Below are 15,858 nucleotides of genomic sequence, written 5' to 3'. Positions count from 1 at the left end.
AATATTGAAAGGCCTAGATAGAGTGGACTTGAGGAGGATGTTTTCTATAGTGGAGGAGCCTAGGACCAGAAGGCACAACCTCAGAATAAAGAGACCTCAATTTAGAACAGAGATGAAGAGGAATTTCTTTAGCCTGCGGGTGGTGAATTTGTGGAGTTCATTGCCACAGATATACATAAAGCACGTGTTGATAATTCTTGATTAGTAAGGGCAATAAAGGTTACAGGGAGCATGGAATTGAGAGGTAAAATGAATCGGTCATGATTGAATAGTGGAGTAGACTTAACATTCTGAATAGCATAATTCTGCTCCTATGTCTTAGGATTTTTGTATGAACTGTGCTGATGTGAATGTGACCCAGCTGGGATAGAAGGAAAAGTGAAAGTTAAACACCTGTCTCTTCCTTCACTGCTACACTTTTATGAAGTTGTGTGTCCTTAGCAGACAGGGAGACAAGCTAGATATGTTAGCGTTACCTTCACTGTGCATATCTAGTAGCTGTTTGTATCATCAAAAATTAAAGAGTTCATTATTGAAAATTTTAGCTGGGAATTGGAAAGTGAGTTGCACACTAGTTTCAGTCTAACTCAATGCCTGCAGAACAAGTTTTCTGTTATTCCAAGATAATTTCATTGTGAAATGTTTGTTACTTTGTATCTGAACAGTTCTGGCAACCATCAGATTACCGTCGGCCCTCCTTATCCGTGGGTTCCGCATGCGCGGATTCAACCAACCGCGGATCGGGAAAACCCGGAAGTCGAGCATTGTTTGCCTTGTATCTCGTTCATTCGCTACTTGTGTTGTGAGCGAGAGGAAGGAGTTTAAGGCTAGTAAGTGATGGCTGGCTAGCTACGTAAAGCACTACAGCCTCAAGAACTTAAAGATCACGGGAGAATCGGGTTCCCAGAAGAGCTACGGTTGCATCTGTACTGAACATGTACAGACTTTTCTCTTGTCATTATTCCCTAAGCAATACAGTATAACAACTACTTACATTGTATTAGGTATTATAAGTAATCTAGAGATGATTTAAAGTATACAGGAGGATGAGTGTAGGTTATATGCAAATATTACACCATTTTATATAAGGGACTTGAGCATCCATGTTTTTTGGAATCTGCGGGGGGTCCCAGAACCAAATCCCCCCACTGACAAGGAGGGCCAACTGTATTTCTTTTCCTGTCCTGCTGTGCCTTTTTAAAAACAAAAATCTAATATTAGACCCTGGTTGAATCAGGCTAAATCCTTTGCAGCAATCTCCAATTCACATTCTGAAATCAACAGAGGTGAATCTGGAACTTGAAATTGCATACTATAGATTGTATTTTAAAGGTTTTTAAAAAAATGTATTCATTCTTGAGGTTGCGGTCAATTGCAAAGGCTAGCTTCAACTGCTGTATTGTATGAGCTCAAGGGACTCTGAAACTGTTGTCTTGGCATCACATCTAATCATTCTCATCTCACTTAATCTTAGGAGCTAAGCTTTTCCTGTCTATATTTGGACTTGCATTAGAACCAATTAATCTTGATAATCCAAAATGAGAAATGGTGACTTGTGATCTCTTGGTAATTATTCTTTAGTAGGCTAATAATTAACTAGATTGGAGTTTTTCCACTTTGATAATTTTCCATAAAGAATCAGTGGAAAGTTGGGTGGCTAGAACCGAAGTGAAAGGCTGTTTCATCACTGGCCATTCCTGGGTTACAAACACCTGATTTATGGATACCCCTATATACGAAGGAGCTCCCACAATGTTATTAAATTCAAAAGTCCAACATGTGTCCATACATTCAATCCTAAGGACAGCAGGACAAGTATCATCTCTGTGTACTTTTAATTATTGTTTCTTCTTATTGGCCTTCTGTGTTTTTGATGCCATGGAGGCAATACCATGGAGGTTTGGTTACCGTATAGACTGATTATTTCCATAATTTCTGAATTATGGACAAAATCAACTTGCGGACAAGTATGAAAACAGAATCCATTTGTTATCTGGGGAAAGTCTGTATTGGGATTATATTGTTGTGTTCCTTCTGACTTTTTACAGCACCAAAGTATTTTAAACCCAGAGTCTATGATAAACATCACCCATTTACAGTAATCCTATTTTCCATCAGACATTTATCTAATGTATTTAGATGATTTTTATTGCATTAAATTGGGCAACGATTGACCTTTGGTCAGAATGAGACACGATTAAATATCTAAATGGATGCTACTGGCTGAAAATAGTTGCAAACATTTCAGCCACGTTTTTTACACTCGAATGCTGGGGTCTGCTTTCATTAGGGACTAGAATGTTCATAGTCCTGCTATTTAGCACACGGCAATGTTGCCAAGCTTTGAAATGCTCTGTAATTTGTGGAAATGTGCTCCAGTCTGTGGAGGATCCCTCTGCCGTTATTCATGCAGATTTACACTGGGTATTAGCTACAAATGGTGCTGCTCCTGTTATGCTCTTCTGTGCTTGAATGAGAATTAGTCCCAGGCCTGATAGTAATGATACAGCGAGGAATATACTGCGTTAGGAGGACTAGTATATCAACATCTACTTTACCTCCTGTAAAGTTGCCTGATTCTGCCCCAGTCTTAATTGGATGGCTACTGAAACCACCACGCTCATGTGTGTCACCACTCGACCTCCAACACGATCCCAGCATCTGAGATCTTTGGGTTTGAGGAATAATGGGTAAAATAACTAAAATAAGAAAGCTGTGTCAACTCCTTTAACAATGTTTTTAGCTGTGTACATGTGTATGGTTGAATGACAATTGAATTTGAACTTAAAATACAGGCTGGACTATATTTAACTCTGCGTACTCAAATGATTGACAAATGGCATAATATGCAGTTTATTGAATTTTGACTTGCAATGCATTGAATGAAAGGTGGCAGAAACTGATTTAATATTAACTTTCAGAAAGAGGAAGGAAAGGGGATTCATTTAACTGGGTAGCTATAAAGGTTTGATGGCTGAATGATCTTTCTGCTGTATCACTTTAATAAGTAACTACGTGTAGCTGAAAAAACTGTAGCTTGTATTTTTTTATGTAAATAAATGCACTCAATGTGCTTTTTCTCATTTCTAGGTTGCAGCCCACTCCGGAACTCCCATTCCCACTTCTCTACACTAAGCAATTGGGAATGGAAGATAAAGAAGAATTGAGATGAAATTTTGCTCTTCTGTTCTTTGCAAACTACGATCTTTTCTGAGGATTAACACTTCATATTCTGTCTGTGTAGCCTCCATGACATTGATTTCTCTAACTTCTGGCAATTTCTCCCCCCTCCCCCTTCTTCCATTCCTCAGTTTGGCTCCCTTCCCACCTCTTCTCCTTACTTGCCTATCACCTTCCTCCAGTGTCCCCTCTCCTTCCTTTTCTCCCACTCTCCTCTCCTATCAAATTCCACCTTCATCCCCTCTCCTCCACCCACCTGCCTACCTTGCTTACATGGCTTCACCTATCACCTTCTAGCTTGTACTCCGATCCCCTGGCCCCACCTTCTTAATATGGTTTCTGCCCCCTTTCTTTCCACTCTTGGTGAAGGGTTTTGGCTCAAAGTGTCAACTCTCCTTTCCATTGAAGCAGCCAGACCTGCTGAGTTCCTCCTGCATATTGTGTGTGGTACAATATTTTTAAATTGTATTCTACATGCACCATGGGAAATATCCTGATCTATTGCTTATAGATAAAGGTAAAATAAATCAAATTCCTGAGCCTGCCTTTCTTTGCTTTCATTCTGTTTTGTGGTTGAAAGGACAAGAATACTTCTGAATTAAATCAAGCTCAAATTTTATATGCTATGACAGACTTAAGAAAATGTTTGTATGTATACAGTAAGTGGGTCTTGCTGGCATTAATCTTGAGAAGCTGGTGGAGGTTTGTTTACTTGAACCGCTGTAGTTCTGATCATGAAGGTACCTTCTTTTGCTCAGAGGGGTGAACCAGTGTTGCAATTTCTCCTAAGCAAACATCCCCAGCATACGGGCTTTCGTCACTCCCAATCAGGGTTATAGTGGTGCAAAGTCACATCATTCATGGATCAGACACCAGTCTCCCAAATGAGTGCTCAATTCTGATCTCTGTCACAAGAAGAGATGGGAAGGAATTTTGACTTCCCATTTCCATTCCACCATGTTGATTTATGGCCTCCTCTACTGCCAATGAAGTTCAATAGAAGCTCAATTTCCAACCTGGTAGGTTGCAGCCTTCAGGAATCGTCAGTTATTCAACAAATTGCAGATCATAAGTCTTTCCAGCCTTGTATCTTACATTATCACCTTGTGTTTCTCTCTTCCCTCCCTCATCTTTTAAATCTACTCAGCATTTTTTCCCCCAGTCCTGCCGAAGGGTTTTGGCGTGAAACATCAACTGTACTCTTTTCCATTGATGCTGCCTGGCCTGCTGAGTTCCTCCAGTATTTTGTGTGTGGCTTTGGATTTCCAGCATCTGCAGATTGTGTTTCCCATTTTCATGTTTTCTTCCTCCCTCTTTTAGTACTTCAGTATTCATTCACCTATTTACATTTCCTTCACATCTTTATTATTCACTTATCCTTGTCATCTTCTTTCAATAGTCCTGTTCTTTTTCCCTTCAATTTCTAAGTTATTACTAACGTTTCCTATTTTTAAAGTAATAATTGATCTGAAACCTTAACTGTTTTTGTTGCTCTTCAAAAACACTACATGATCTGTTGAGAATGTAACACATTTATTTTCACCTCAGCATTTGCAGTAATTTGTTCTTAAATTTGGCTTTTGTTCATCATTTAAGTATTAACAAAGTAACAATTAAGTAATTGCATTCATGCCAGATCTATTTTACAGGACATGCATTGTGGACCCGTGCAATGTTCCATTTCCTAGTCTCATTCCATTAGAAACAGTTGTAAATATATCTTAAAATCAGTAAACTTCTTCAAACCAACAAACATTTCACAGCAAAGAACATCATTCAAATAAGAGGACAAAATGGTTAACTGAGGGGAACTATTTATCTTGGTTCATACACTCCCCAACCAGGGCCTCAAATAATGCTCAATTTGTTGGTATTCCTGTAAATTCATGCAATAAAGTACTGTACCCTTGTTGCATTCTGTGAATTACACTTGACAAATTATAATTCTGGAATATTAACTAGATTCTTATAATGGATGTGAAATTACAACCCTCAAAAAACCCAAATGATTTAACAAAGTCAATACAGATACCCTAGTTCAATTATATTTGGCTTTAGTGAGAACATACCCAGAGTACTGTGTACAATCTAGACCTCCCTTCCCAAAGATGGCTAAACAGTGGATTCTGGTTAATTGGTCCATGAGTTAATCTGGGCAGCCACTTATTTAGGACAACTCTTACAGAGCAATAATTAATTGAGAAAATAGCTGGGATTTCATTTCTTTACTTGGGACAATATGCCCATTACATGGGACAGGAGACTGTTGCTGAATGGTTTCTAAATAGTGCCAGTCATATGTACTTGTGTGGCCATTAGACACTACACTGTGCTTAACGAGTGAACAGTTTTTAAGTAGCATCAGTTGCCTTTGCTTATGTTATCAATTTAGGCTAATGGATGCCAATTCAGAATTATTTTTGATCATTTTGACTTTTGGACTTTTGTCATGATGCCACAGAAAGATTTGAAACTGGCTGGGAAAAAAAACACCTAACTGAATTATAGTACTGTAGTGGTATTGGCAGAGTTCTAATTTCTGTATTTCATTTGAATACACAACTTCTACCCAGTTGAAATAATAGTTTTTTTTTATATATACCCTTAACTATTTCCATGAAACTTCAGTTAATTGGGGCAGGCATTTAATTGGGCCAAAATGTACTGGTCCTGATGTGCCACAATGAACTAGAATCCACTTTACTTGACTTGTATCACTTGTATTCACTGGACTTGTATCTGGGAAGGCAAGTCTGTCATATACTGTATGTCAATAGTGGATGATTTCTCCCCTTCCATCTTCATTTACCATTGTGGGGATGGTGAAGCAGGGATCGCGGAGTACAAAAAAAGATCTTCTACTTCTCAGGTAGTGCTTGATTAGCTGAGCTTCACTGTAGCTGTAGTTTTTATTCACAAATCAATGCTTTTGGATTGTTTTTTTAAAAGGATGTGACTAATAAAGATGAACAATATTGCATCACTTATTGGAACCTGGTATTTAAATTTTGTTTTTATCAAACTGCAAAATAGCACTCAGCAATTATTTTCTTTGCATAACATAACTAATGTTGAGATACATGTACAGTATGGTTAATTACCATGCTGTATTGGGTATGATTCTTCACTCATCCATTTAATATAGACCAATGCCTGAAACATATAATAAGGTCTTTCTTTATTTGTACATTCTACCTGTTGTAGAAAGGTACCCTGACTAATTTATTTTTATCCACTTGCCCTTAGCAACATGGAGACTAGTTGGCTCACTGTACACCAGGGAGCTTTCCTGTTTACAGCAGTCTATTTATTTATCCATTTAGAGATATAATGCAGAACACACCCTTCTGGTCCAATGAGCACACCACAGAGCAACCCACTTATTTAATACTGGCCTAATTGTAGGACCCTCAAGAGGACTACAAACCTGTCAATGGGTTTGAAGGCTTGCATGCCTCAATGACCCAGAGAGCTATGTTGGCTGGAGTCAGGGTTCTATTGGCTAGACAGGTCAAAGGGTAGAGGACAGACTAAGAGTGGTCCACCTCTCCACCAGGTTTGGGAGCTCGGCTCAGGGCTAACAGCCCCGACTGGTAAAACAAAATTGCTATGGAAACAGCAATGAAGAATCCTTCTACATCTGAGTGCGACGGTATTGCTGAGTCTCTACCCAGGACTGACAGTACTGAAAACCAAGAGGAAGCTACTGACATGATGAAGGAAGCACCTACCACCATTGGAGATGGAGGACCAGCTTTGCTGCCCTAAATGCCAGTGGTGTAACAGGCACAGGACACTTTACAATGACCAATTAGCCTACTAACTGGTAGGTCTTTGGACTGTGGGAGGAAACCAGAGCACCCAGAGGAAACCTACACGGGGAGAATGTACAAACTCCTTACAGATGGCATGGGAATTGAACTTTGAACTTTGACACCCCCAGCTGTAATAGTGTTGCACTAACCACTTTGCTACCATGGTGCCTGTTTATCATTGGGGACACCTTTACACTTTCTTTTGTATTTTAGTTACCATTTATACTGTTAGTTTATCAGTCAGCCATCAACTTGAGGGGATCACTTCAGAATAAATAAGCTAATTCAGCTATATACAAAATATTACAGTTGTTGATGATAACAACAACAATATATTGGTAGTATATTAACATATTAAATGCAAAGTCAGTATAATTGGGGTTCCCAACCTCATTTATGCCATGGACCCCAGGTTGGGAACCACTGCATTACAGTCGATTATCTCCTTCACACCATCAGCATGATGAAAAGATACAAAGGCAAAAAAAGATTGTCTATTTGATCAGTGTAAGCTTCCAAGAGGGAGACAATAGTGATAGATCCCACAATCCAGGTGTAGCTGCCATTAAGGCTCACTGTTTTATCAAAGATCAGAATCAAAGCAACAGCAATGATCTGGGCAAAGATAGAGGTTGTTGTTCCTTCAAAGGTTTTCTTGGTTCCAGGCCACTTAACCTCCCCCATTGTGCTTCCAAAAACAGAGGCCATGGCATCACCAATCCCTACAGCCAGGACTCCAGCATATGGAGCCAAGGCAACCTCCCCTGGAAAAGAACCTTTGGAGACAAACACTCCAGGGAACAACCATACTGGCAGGGTCAGTCCTAACAGCAAGTAAATGTGTGTTAAAATCAAGGGGCCACTATCACGTTCATCCAGAAACAGGGCCAGCATTGATCTCAATGTCATTCCAAATGGTTTAATCCTAAAATGTCTTACATATTCCAGCACCACAAATGCAGCAAAACAAAACACACCAGCAACATAGAGCAACTGACGATCGTAGATGAGCCCTGGGATGTAGGTAGCCACTATAATGATGTGAAAGCTTTTCCTTACAACAGTGGAAGCTTTGTAATTTTTAGATGTAATTGATTGCTTACGGTTCTGGTGAAAGACAATGGCTATGGCAATAAGTGCCAGTGTGAACCAATAGCTGAGAAGATAGACCCTTCCTCGTGTGTTGGTGAGGAACTTGAGAAGCCAGCTGAAAAGATCGCTTCTGGTCAGTCGGTAGAACCACGGTACTACGATTCCCAAACCAAAAATAACTGCCATTACGTGGAAAATGAGCGAGGAAACCCATGTCTCCGAGTCCATGAAGCAGTACAAAATAGCGAAGATCAGCCCAAGAAGAGCTGTTCCAACCACAGCCACCAACAGGAATGAAGCAAGAGGATCACATCTGCTATCCCCAAAAGTCAAAGAACGCTTGATGAGTTGGTTTGTCACTATGCTTAACCCTGATAAGAACACCAGCACTTCTCCTGGGGTGAAACTTCTGGGCATAATATAAAGGACAATGAGGGAAAGGTAAACAAATATCAATAACACCTCCAGGATTTCAATGACTTCGGAAACAGAGAGGGCATGCTTAAAGGTGTACGTTATGGCACTGGCTGAGAAACCGTACACGATGCAGGTATTCGTTGGAATTGGTTTCGTGAGGCCTAAAGCCAGTACTGAGACAAACAGAGCAATGGCCATTCCAGCAGCTGAACACACAATGCAAAAGCGTTCAAAGTGCACATTTCCAATCATTTCCCACCTCTCCTTTAGGACAATTCCTAAAAGAGGCAAAACTACACTGGCTGGCAGGAGCCCGCTGCTAAAAACCGGTCTGTACTGAAAAACTGCATTGCCAGATTTCAGCAGCCGGTCCCATTTGTGCTGGACGTAGTAAGCCTGAACAGCCAAAGCGAGTGTACACCAGGAAAACTTATTCCAGACCACAGCATGGACGGATAGTACAATCACGAAAACGATGAACGACTCCACAAAGACAGGATTCTTCAACATTGCTGCAGATTTCTCTTCCGACACCAGGTACCAAAAAGGGTTTTAATTACTTAGAATCCACAAGACTTTGATATTCCGTTCCATTTGATTATTCTGTTAATTATCTTTTCAGTCTGATCATATTTTCTTCCACATTTTGCAAGAAGATTGATCTAACCCAATCCCAGACCTGGAACAGAGATTATAATGCAGATCACATTAATTAGATTGCAAGACGATATGTCAAAGGATCTTAGTAACAGCATCATTAATCCAGATTCAATAATAGTTCGAGGCTGCTAATTATCTTTAACAGCTTAGTTCTTTCTGAGATTGCTGACACTGAACAGTGCTGTTGTTACTGCGATTCTTATGAATTTCTGACTTGTTTGACCTTAATGACAAGAATTAACTACAAATAATGTGCGGTTTTCAAATAATAAAGCACTTTGTGTTCTTTCTGGATAATACTACGAAGGCAATTATTTAACAGCGGAATGAACAGAAAAATTTGCCAGGGCAGTAAAATCCATAGAGCTTCATTAAGTGATCTTAATGTTTATCTAGAAATTGGTACCAGTTTTTCAACACTCCACAATTTATATGATTGTGGAATAGAAATAGAGTAGAGAATGAAATGAAATATAGTTAGGATATGTCATTTGATTACAAATCACAGAATGAAGTGTCATTTAATATTCAGTTAAATGATAACGCATTTAATTCAGAAACTCTGCTTGAAAAAGCAGATCTCTGATCGGAACTCTGATCCAAAATTATGTTCATTTCTGTACAAATGATATTACTAATAGTTACAAATAATAATACTGTTCAAGGGAGTAGAAATAACCCAGGAAATTATGGACCAGTGAGTCTGACTTCGGTGGTGGGCAAGTTGTTGAATATCCTGAGTGGCAGGATTTATGAGCATTTGGAGAGACATATTTTGTTTAGAGATAGTCAGCATGGCTTTGTCAAGGGCAGGTTATGCCTTATGAGCCTGATTGAATTCTCTGAGGATGTAACAAAACGCATTGATAAGATAGAGCAGTGGATGTAATGTATATGGATTTCAGTAAGGCATTTGATAAGGTTCCTTACAAAGGGCTCCTTCAGAAAGTAAGGAGGTATGGGATCCAAGACTGTGTTTTGTGGATCAAGAATTGGCTTGCCCACAGTAGGCAAAGGGTGGTTGTAGATGGTTCGTGTTCTACATGGAGGTTGGTGACCAGTGATGTTCTGCACGGATCTGCTCTGGGACTCCGCGTCTTTGTGATTTTTATAAATGACCTGGCTGAAGAAGTAGAAAGGTGGGTTAGTAAAGTTTGCTAATGCCGCAAAAATTGGGGGTGTTGTGGATAGTGTGGAGGGTTGTCAGAGGTTACAGTGGGACGTCAGTAGGATGTAGAACTGGGCTGAGAAGTGGCAGATGGACTTCCACCCAGATAAGTGTGAAGTGGTTCATTTTAGTAGCTCAAATTTGAAGACAGAATATAATTGTAAGACTCTTGGCAGTGTGGAGGATCAGCGAGATCTTGGGGTCCGAGTCCATAGGACACTGAAAGCTGCCGCGCAGGTTGAGTGTTGTTAAGAAGGCGTGTGGTATGGTAATGTTACAGATATATAAAACCTTGGTCAGACCCCACTTGGAGTGCTGTGCTCAGTTCTGGTTCTCTCACTACAGGAGGGATGTGGATACTCTAGAGAGAGTGCAAAGGAGATTTACAAGAATGTTGCCTGGATTGGAGGGCGTATCTTATGAGAATTGGTTGAGTGAACTTGGCCTTTTCTCCTTGGAGCGATGGAGGATGAGAGGTGACCTGATAATGATGTACAAGATGATGAGGGGCATTGATTGTGTGGATGGTCACCAGAGGCTTTTCCCAGGGCTGGAATGGTTAACATGAGGGGGCATAGTTTTAATGTGCTTAGAAATTGGTACCAAGGGTATGTCAGGGGTAAGTTTTTTTTTACAGAGTGGTGGGTATGTGGAATGCACAGCTGTCAGCGGTGGTGGAAGCTAATACAATAGGGTCTTTTAAGAGCCTCTTATATAGATACATGGAGCTTAGAAACAGAGGGCTATGTACTAAGGAAATTCTAGGCAGTTTCTAGAGTAGGTTACATGGTCGGCACAACATTGTGGGCCAAAGGGCCTGTAATGTGCTGTAGATTTTTTTGTAGATTTCAATGTTTTTAATAACTTTCTGATGATATGCAGGAGAATGGTGTAAGTTTGCTTTTAAGAAACGGCACATCATTGTGGGCCAAAGGGCCTGTATTGTGCTACAGTTTTTCTATGTCTCTCTGTTTCTAAACATCTTTGCACTTTAATTAGTCATTCATTGAAAATAACTTTAAGTTACTTAACAAAGTAACTGTCAATATTTCTTACTTGATGTGTAATAAACGATAAACACTCCCCACATTATTAGAATTACATTCTGAAAGAAGATTCAGATTCCATTATAAAATACAAACCTGCTCTTCTTTCTCCATTTAAAAGACTGGGTGCCAATACGGTATGTGTTTACATATGTGATCTCAGATTGGCATGCAGCAATAACTGATATCATTACTGTGACGAATATGTATTTCTCGGCTTGGTTCTTAATGAAAAGAGGAAAAAACAAATTCACGTTTCTTTTTCTCAAAATGTGGAGTATGGTTTTAAAACTATTTCATTATCCAAAAATATTGTAATTTTTGAATGAAATCCTAAGCAAATGACTTTAAATACCTAAGATTTAAAAATGTTGAAAATATCAACATGTCAATTCAAAGAGTGGGTGGGGCATCTAGCCGAGCGGCTAGCCACGTTCAATCATGACCTCCGGTGTTGTCCATGTGGAAGTTGAACTTTCTCCCTGTGATGGTGTGGGTTTCCTGTGTGTGCTTCCTGGTTTCACATACCGAAGATATGCAGCTCGTTAAATTAACTGGCTATATAAAACCCCTAGCGTAGGTGCGTTGTAGAATCTGGGGAATCGACGAGAATAAACAAAAATAATACAGATGAGTGTAGGTAGTGGGCCTGTTTCAGTGCAGGACCGCTCCACCTTTCCAAAGACCTGTTTATTTTTAAAAGACTAGGTGACATTTAAATCAAAATTAGTGAATTTCATTCCAGGTGAGAAAGATTTGTCAGACTGTTTTGCAATGAATTAGAACCGGAATGACAGCAACCCACCAGAGACACAGTAGGGACAAACAAATTAATTATGTGAACTGAGTGGAAAATGATCAAACAAAACTAAAAAAAAAAGCACGAGTAACAATGATAAAAAGCATGATTTAAATTTACAATAATGGTACAGAGTAGTTTATAAGGTTTCAGAAATATCATCACTCTCAAGACCCCTTATATGGACAATAATTCTAATGAATAGAAATAAGAGAGGGCTGTTTGGAGTAAACTGAAGACCCAAGACTTGCACACGATTTGACACTGATCGCAAGAAGGAACATTCCTATTTTAATATTCTACAAGTAAGACAAAAATAGGCACAGCCTCACCCAATATAACATTTAAAATATATCTTACCACATACCGGTCACCTTCCAGGCGGCGGCCACGGTGAGAGGATAATCACATGACACTGGCCTCCCGAAGTGAAGGCGGCTAGAGGTCACGTGATCTGCGACAAGTCACGTGAGAAGGGTCTGTAATGGCGGCAGCGGCGGGACTGTGTGTGAGGTAAAAAAAGACAAAAGTTCTTTTTGAAAAAGAGAGACCTGTTTGGGTGAAGGTCGTTTGTCTTTCCGGAATGAAACTTTATGGTGGATAAATGAGGAGTTGGAGGGTAGCTGTGAGGAGTTAGTGAGGGTTACAGTCGGTAAATGGGAGAGCGTGCTGGACACGAGTTTATATTCAAACTAGGAGACGTGTGTCGACGGCTTATTGCGGTAGAATGAGAATTTAATGTTATGGAAAATTTTAACACATTTTCTAAAAAGGCATCTTGAATTGTGGCGTTTACGTTTTCTTAATTGTAAAGAAGACATAATTTACAGGAAATTCTTTGTTTTCCCCTCCTTCCTGTCACTCAGAAGTGAAAGGATGACGGGGACCCCAGATCTTGTGAATCCCTCGGTCTCCCGAGGAAAGTCCCTCACTCGAATCGAAACTGTATTAGATAATAAGCAGCATTTAATGTGGAAAATTTCAGTGTCTGAGTTTTTTTTAAACGTTTCTTAGATCACACGTAGAATATTTTTTATTGCCTACGAATCAAATGCAATTTCATAACATTATCATCAGAGACTGACTTTACATCCTTTACAGCTCACCCTTTACAGTAGAATAAAATACTTTTTTGGGGGGGGGGGTGAATATAGTTTCATTTTGGTGTTTGTACTGTTGATGTCAAAATTGATTTTTTAAAAATCCTAGGGGTCTGCCTATCCCCTTTGTCCAATGAGAAATTTATTCAAACCAGCACTGTAATGGAAACTATTATGATGTAACAACTAGTCAGACCTACCATATGAAAGCTATTTATTCCAGTTTACTTTTCTTTGATTTTGAATTCAAAATTTCAAATACCTTATGATTAATCTATAGATATCTTAGTCTTTGGATATACAGCTAATTTGAAATAATTTTTTTAAATCCTCATACCTGTTTCCCAAACCTCAGTCTTTAAGGGGCTTTTGTTCAGTTGGATGTCTGTTAAGAGATCTTACTCTTGTATGCCAGATTACCCTCTCTAATTTATGTTCTTTCTGTATTATCTTTCCCTTTAAGCTTAATACAGCATATCTTCCTTAGTTAACTGTGGTTGACTTTATTCTTCTTGATGGGATATACTTTGGTTGAGAGTCATGAGTGACATCACTGAATGCCTATTATCTGTCCGGCTAATCTATGTTCCCAGTTCACTTTAACTGACTCTTATCTTATTCATTTGTAATTCCCATTTAAGTTGAACATATATTTCTGATCCAATCTTTTTTTTCTCTTATACTGAACTTAAAATTCTGTCAGGCTATGATTTTTAAGCCACAGAGCCACATAATGCAGAAATGGGCCCATGGACCTTTGTACTACCTGCCTTTGTATCATTTGCAAATTTGGCCACAAAACCATCAATTCCATCATCCAGATGATTAACGTGTCATGAAAAGTAGCAAACCTGACACCGACGCTTGTGGAATGCCACTAGTTGCCGGCAGCCAATCATAAAAGGTCCCCTTTACTTCCACTGTTGCCTTCTGCCAGTCATCCAATCTTCTGTCCATGCTAATATCTTTCTTGTAACGGGGTCTGTCTAGCAGCCTCACATACAGTACCTTGTCAAAGGCCTTCTGAAAATCCAAGTAAGTAACATCTACCAACTTCCTTTACCTATCCAGCCTCTTATTTCCTCAGGTAAGATTTGTCAGCAAGATTTCCTCTTAAGGCAGGGGTTCCCAACATGGATTCCATGGATACCTTGCTCAATGGTACTGGTCTGTGGCATTAAAAAAAAGTTGGGAACTCCTGCCTTAAGGAAACTGTGCTGACTTTGGCCTACTTTATCATGCGTCTCAATGTACCCCTGAAACCTCATTCTTAATAATGGACTCCAGCATTTTCCCAGCCACTGAAGTCAGGCTAACTGGCCTATAGTTTCCTTTTGTCTCCTTCCCTTAAAGAGTGGAGTTTATATTTGGAATTTTCTAGTCCTCCAGATCTATTCCAGAATCTAGTAATTCTTGAAAGTAGAAGCGGAAAATATTCAAAAAGCGAATTGCAAGATTGGAGTTGCTTATTATCTGAAAAATGTTGCAATTGCTTTTGAGTTCTGAATTTGGAGAAATGAATTGGAAGGCTGGAATTGCTGATTACAGGTGACCTCGACTTTATGGAGGGTCTAAATTCTTGGAAAAGTTTATATCGTGATTTATTCTTGATGCAAAACCATATTTTCCTTTGAATCGCATGTTGTTGGTGGAGGTGTATTCCTGTGGGATATTTTTTCTTTCTACAGTGAATACCACAGCTGCTAATTCATGGTGGGACAAAATGCTCCTTAAGAGATTGCTCTGTCCGTTTTCAAAGCAAATCTTTGAAGTGACCAGCAGCAACATTTATAGGTGCAAGCAACTACAGACACTTAATACCTTTCCAGCCTTAATTTTGAATAGATCCATACGCTTTCAAATATATGCCTAATATAACTAAGATAGTTCAATGATAAAACTCACAACAAATAGGTTTGCAACTTGCGCTTAAGCCTGATGGCCCTGTTTCTTACATCTTGAGAGTAAATAATATGGAAAACTCTTTGGTTAGATGGCAGGAGGGAGAGGAGAAGGGAAAATGTTGGACGGCAAAGTGAACATCCTGTGCTAAAAAGGTCCATAACATTTTCTGTGCATGAATCAAGAAATGCAAGTTGAACAAAAAATAAAAATAGACACATTTATTTCTTTCATATTTTCTGCTTATACCCACCACCTGATGGCATGAATATTTATTGCTCTTTCTGGTGAACATATTTCTCCTACCCCTCCCCCCTTCCTCTGTTCCACACTCTGACCTTTCACTTCTCACCTGCCTGTTACTTCCCCTGGCTCCCCTCCCTCCTTTCTATTTCTCCTTTGGTCCACTCCTATCAGGTTCTTTCTTCTCCAGCCCTTGACCTTTCCCACTCAATTGGCTTCACCTATCATCTTCCCCTCTCTCCACCTTTTTAGTCTGCCATCTCCCCCTTTCCTCAGTTTTGAAGAGGGGTCTCAGCCTGGAACATTGACCGTCTACTCTTCTCCGTAGATGCTGCCTGATGTGCTAAATTCCTCCATTGTTCTGTGTGTGTCGCTTTGGATTTTCAGAATCTGCAGACTTCCTCGTGTTTGTGCTTAGACCATAAGATATAGGAGC

General features: G+C 39.6%; 3 protein-coding genes across 9 annotated transcripts in view; 2 read left to right on the top strand and 1 right to left on the bottom strand.

Moving 5' to 3' along the window:
- Positions 1–6,167, top strand: part of phyhd1 (phytanoyl-CoA dioxygenase domain containing 1) — a 56,075-nt gene extending 49,908 nt beyond the window's left edge. For all 6 annotated transcript variants that reach the window (XM_073052753.1, XM_073052756.1, XM_073052751.1 and 3 more), the window contains one exon: positions 3,091–6,167. In XM_073052753.1, coding sequence (XP_072908854.1) covers positions 3,091–3,172 — 82 coding nt within the window. In that variant the 3' untranslated portion in view covers positions 3,173–6,167. The remainder of the gene's footprint in view (positions 1–3,090) is intronic.
- dolk (dolichol kinase) lies at positions 4,695–12,651 on the bottom strand. 2 transcript variants are annotated; one of them, XM_073052739.1, is made up of 2 exons: positions 12,545–12,651; positions 4,695–9,183 (listed from the first exon to the last, which is right to left on the bottom strand). In XM_073052739.1, the coding sequence occupies exon 2, from the start codon at positions 9,012–9,014 to the stop codon at positions 7,443–7,445; it is 1,572 nt and encodes a 523-aa protein (XP_072908840.1). In that variant the 5' UTR covers positions 9,015–9,183; positions 12,545–12,651; the 3' UTR covers positions 4,695–7,442. The 2 variants fall into 2 exon arrangements, with proteins under 2 accessions (XP_072908840.1, XP_072908839.1); XM_073052738.1 differs by having other exon boundaries at positions 12,538–12,626.
- nup188 (nucleoporin 188) overlaps positions 12,634–15,858 on the top strand; it is a 117,329-nt gene continuing 114,104 nt past the window's right edge. The window contains exon 1 of the mRNA XM_073052718.1: positions 12,634–12,690. Within this exon, the coding sequence (XP_072908819.1) occupies positions 12,662–12,690 (29 nt within the window). The 5' untranslated portion in view covers positions 12,634–12,661. The remainder of the gene's footprint in view (positions 12,691–15,858) is intronic.

The sequence above is a fragment of the Hemitrygon akajei genome, chromosome 7 (genome assembly GCF_048418815.1).
Source record: "Hemitrygon akajei chromosome 7, sHemAka1.3, whole genome shotgun sequence".
Lineage (NCBI taxonomy): Eukaryota > Metazoa > Chordata > Chondrichthyes > Myliobatiformes > Dasyatidae > Hemitrygon > Hemitrygon akajei.
This window is presented reverse-complemented; position numbering and strand designations above follow the sequence as displayed.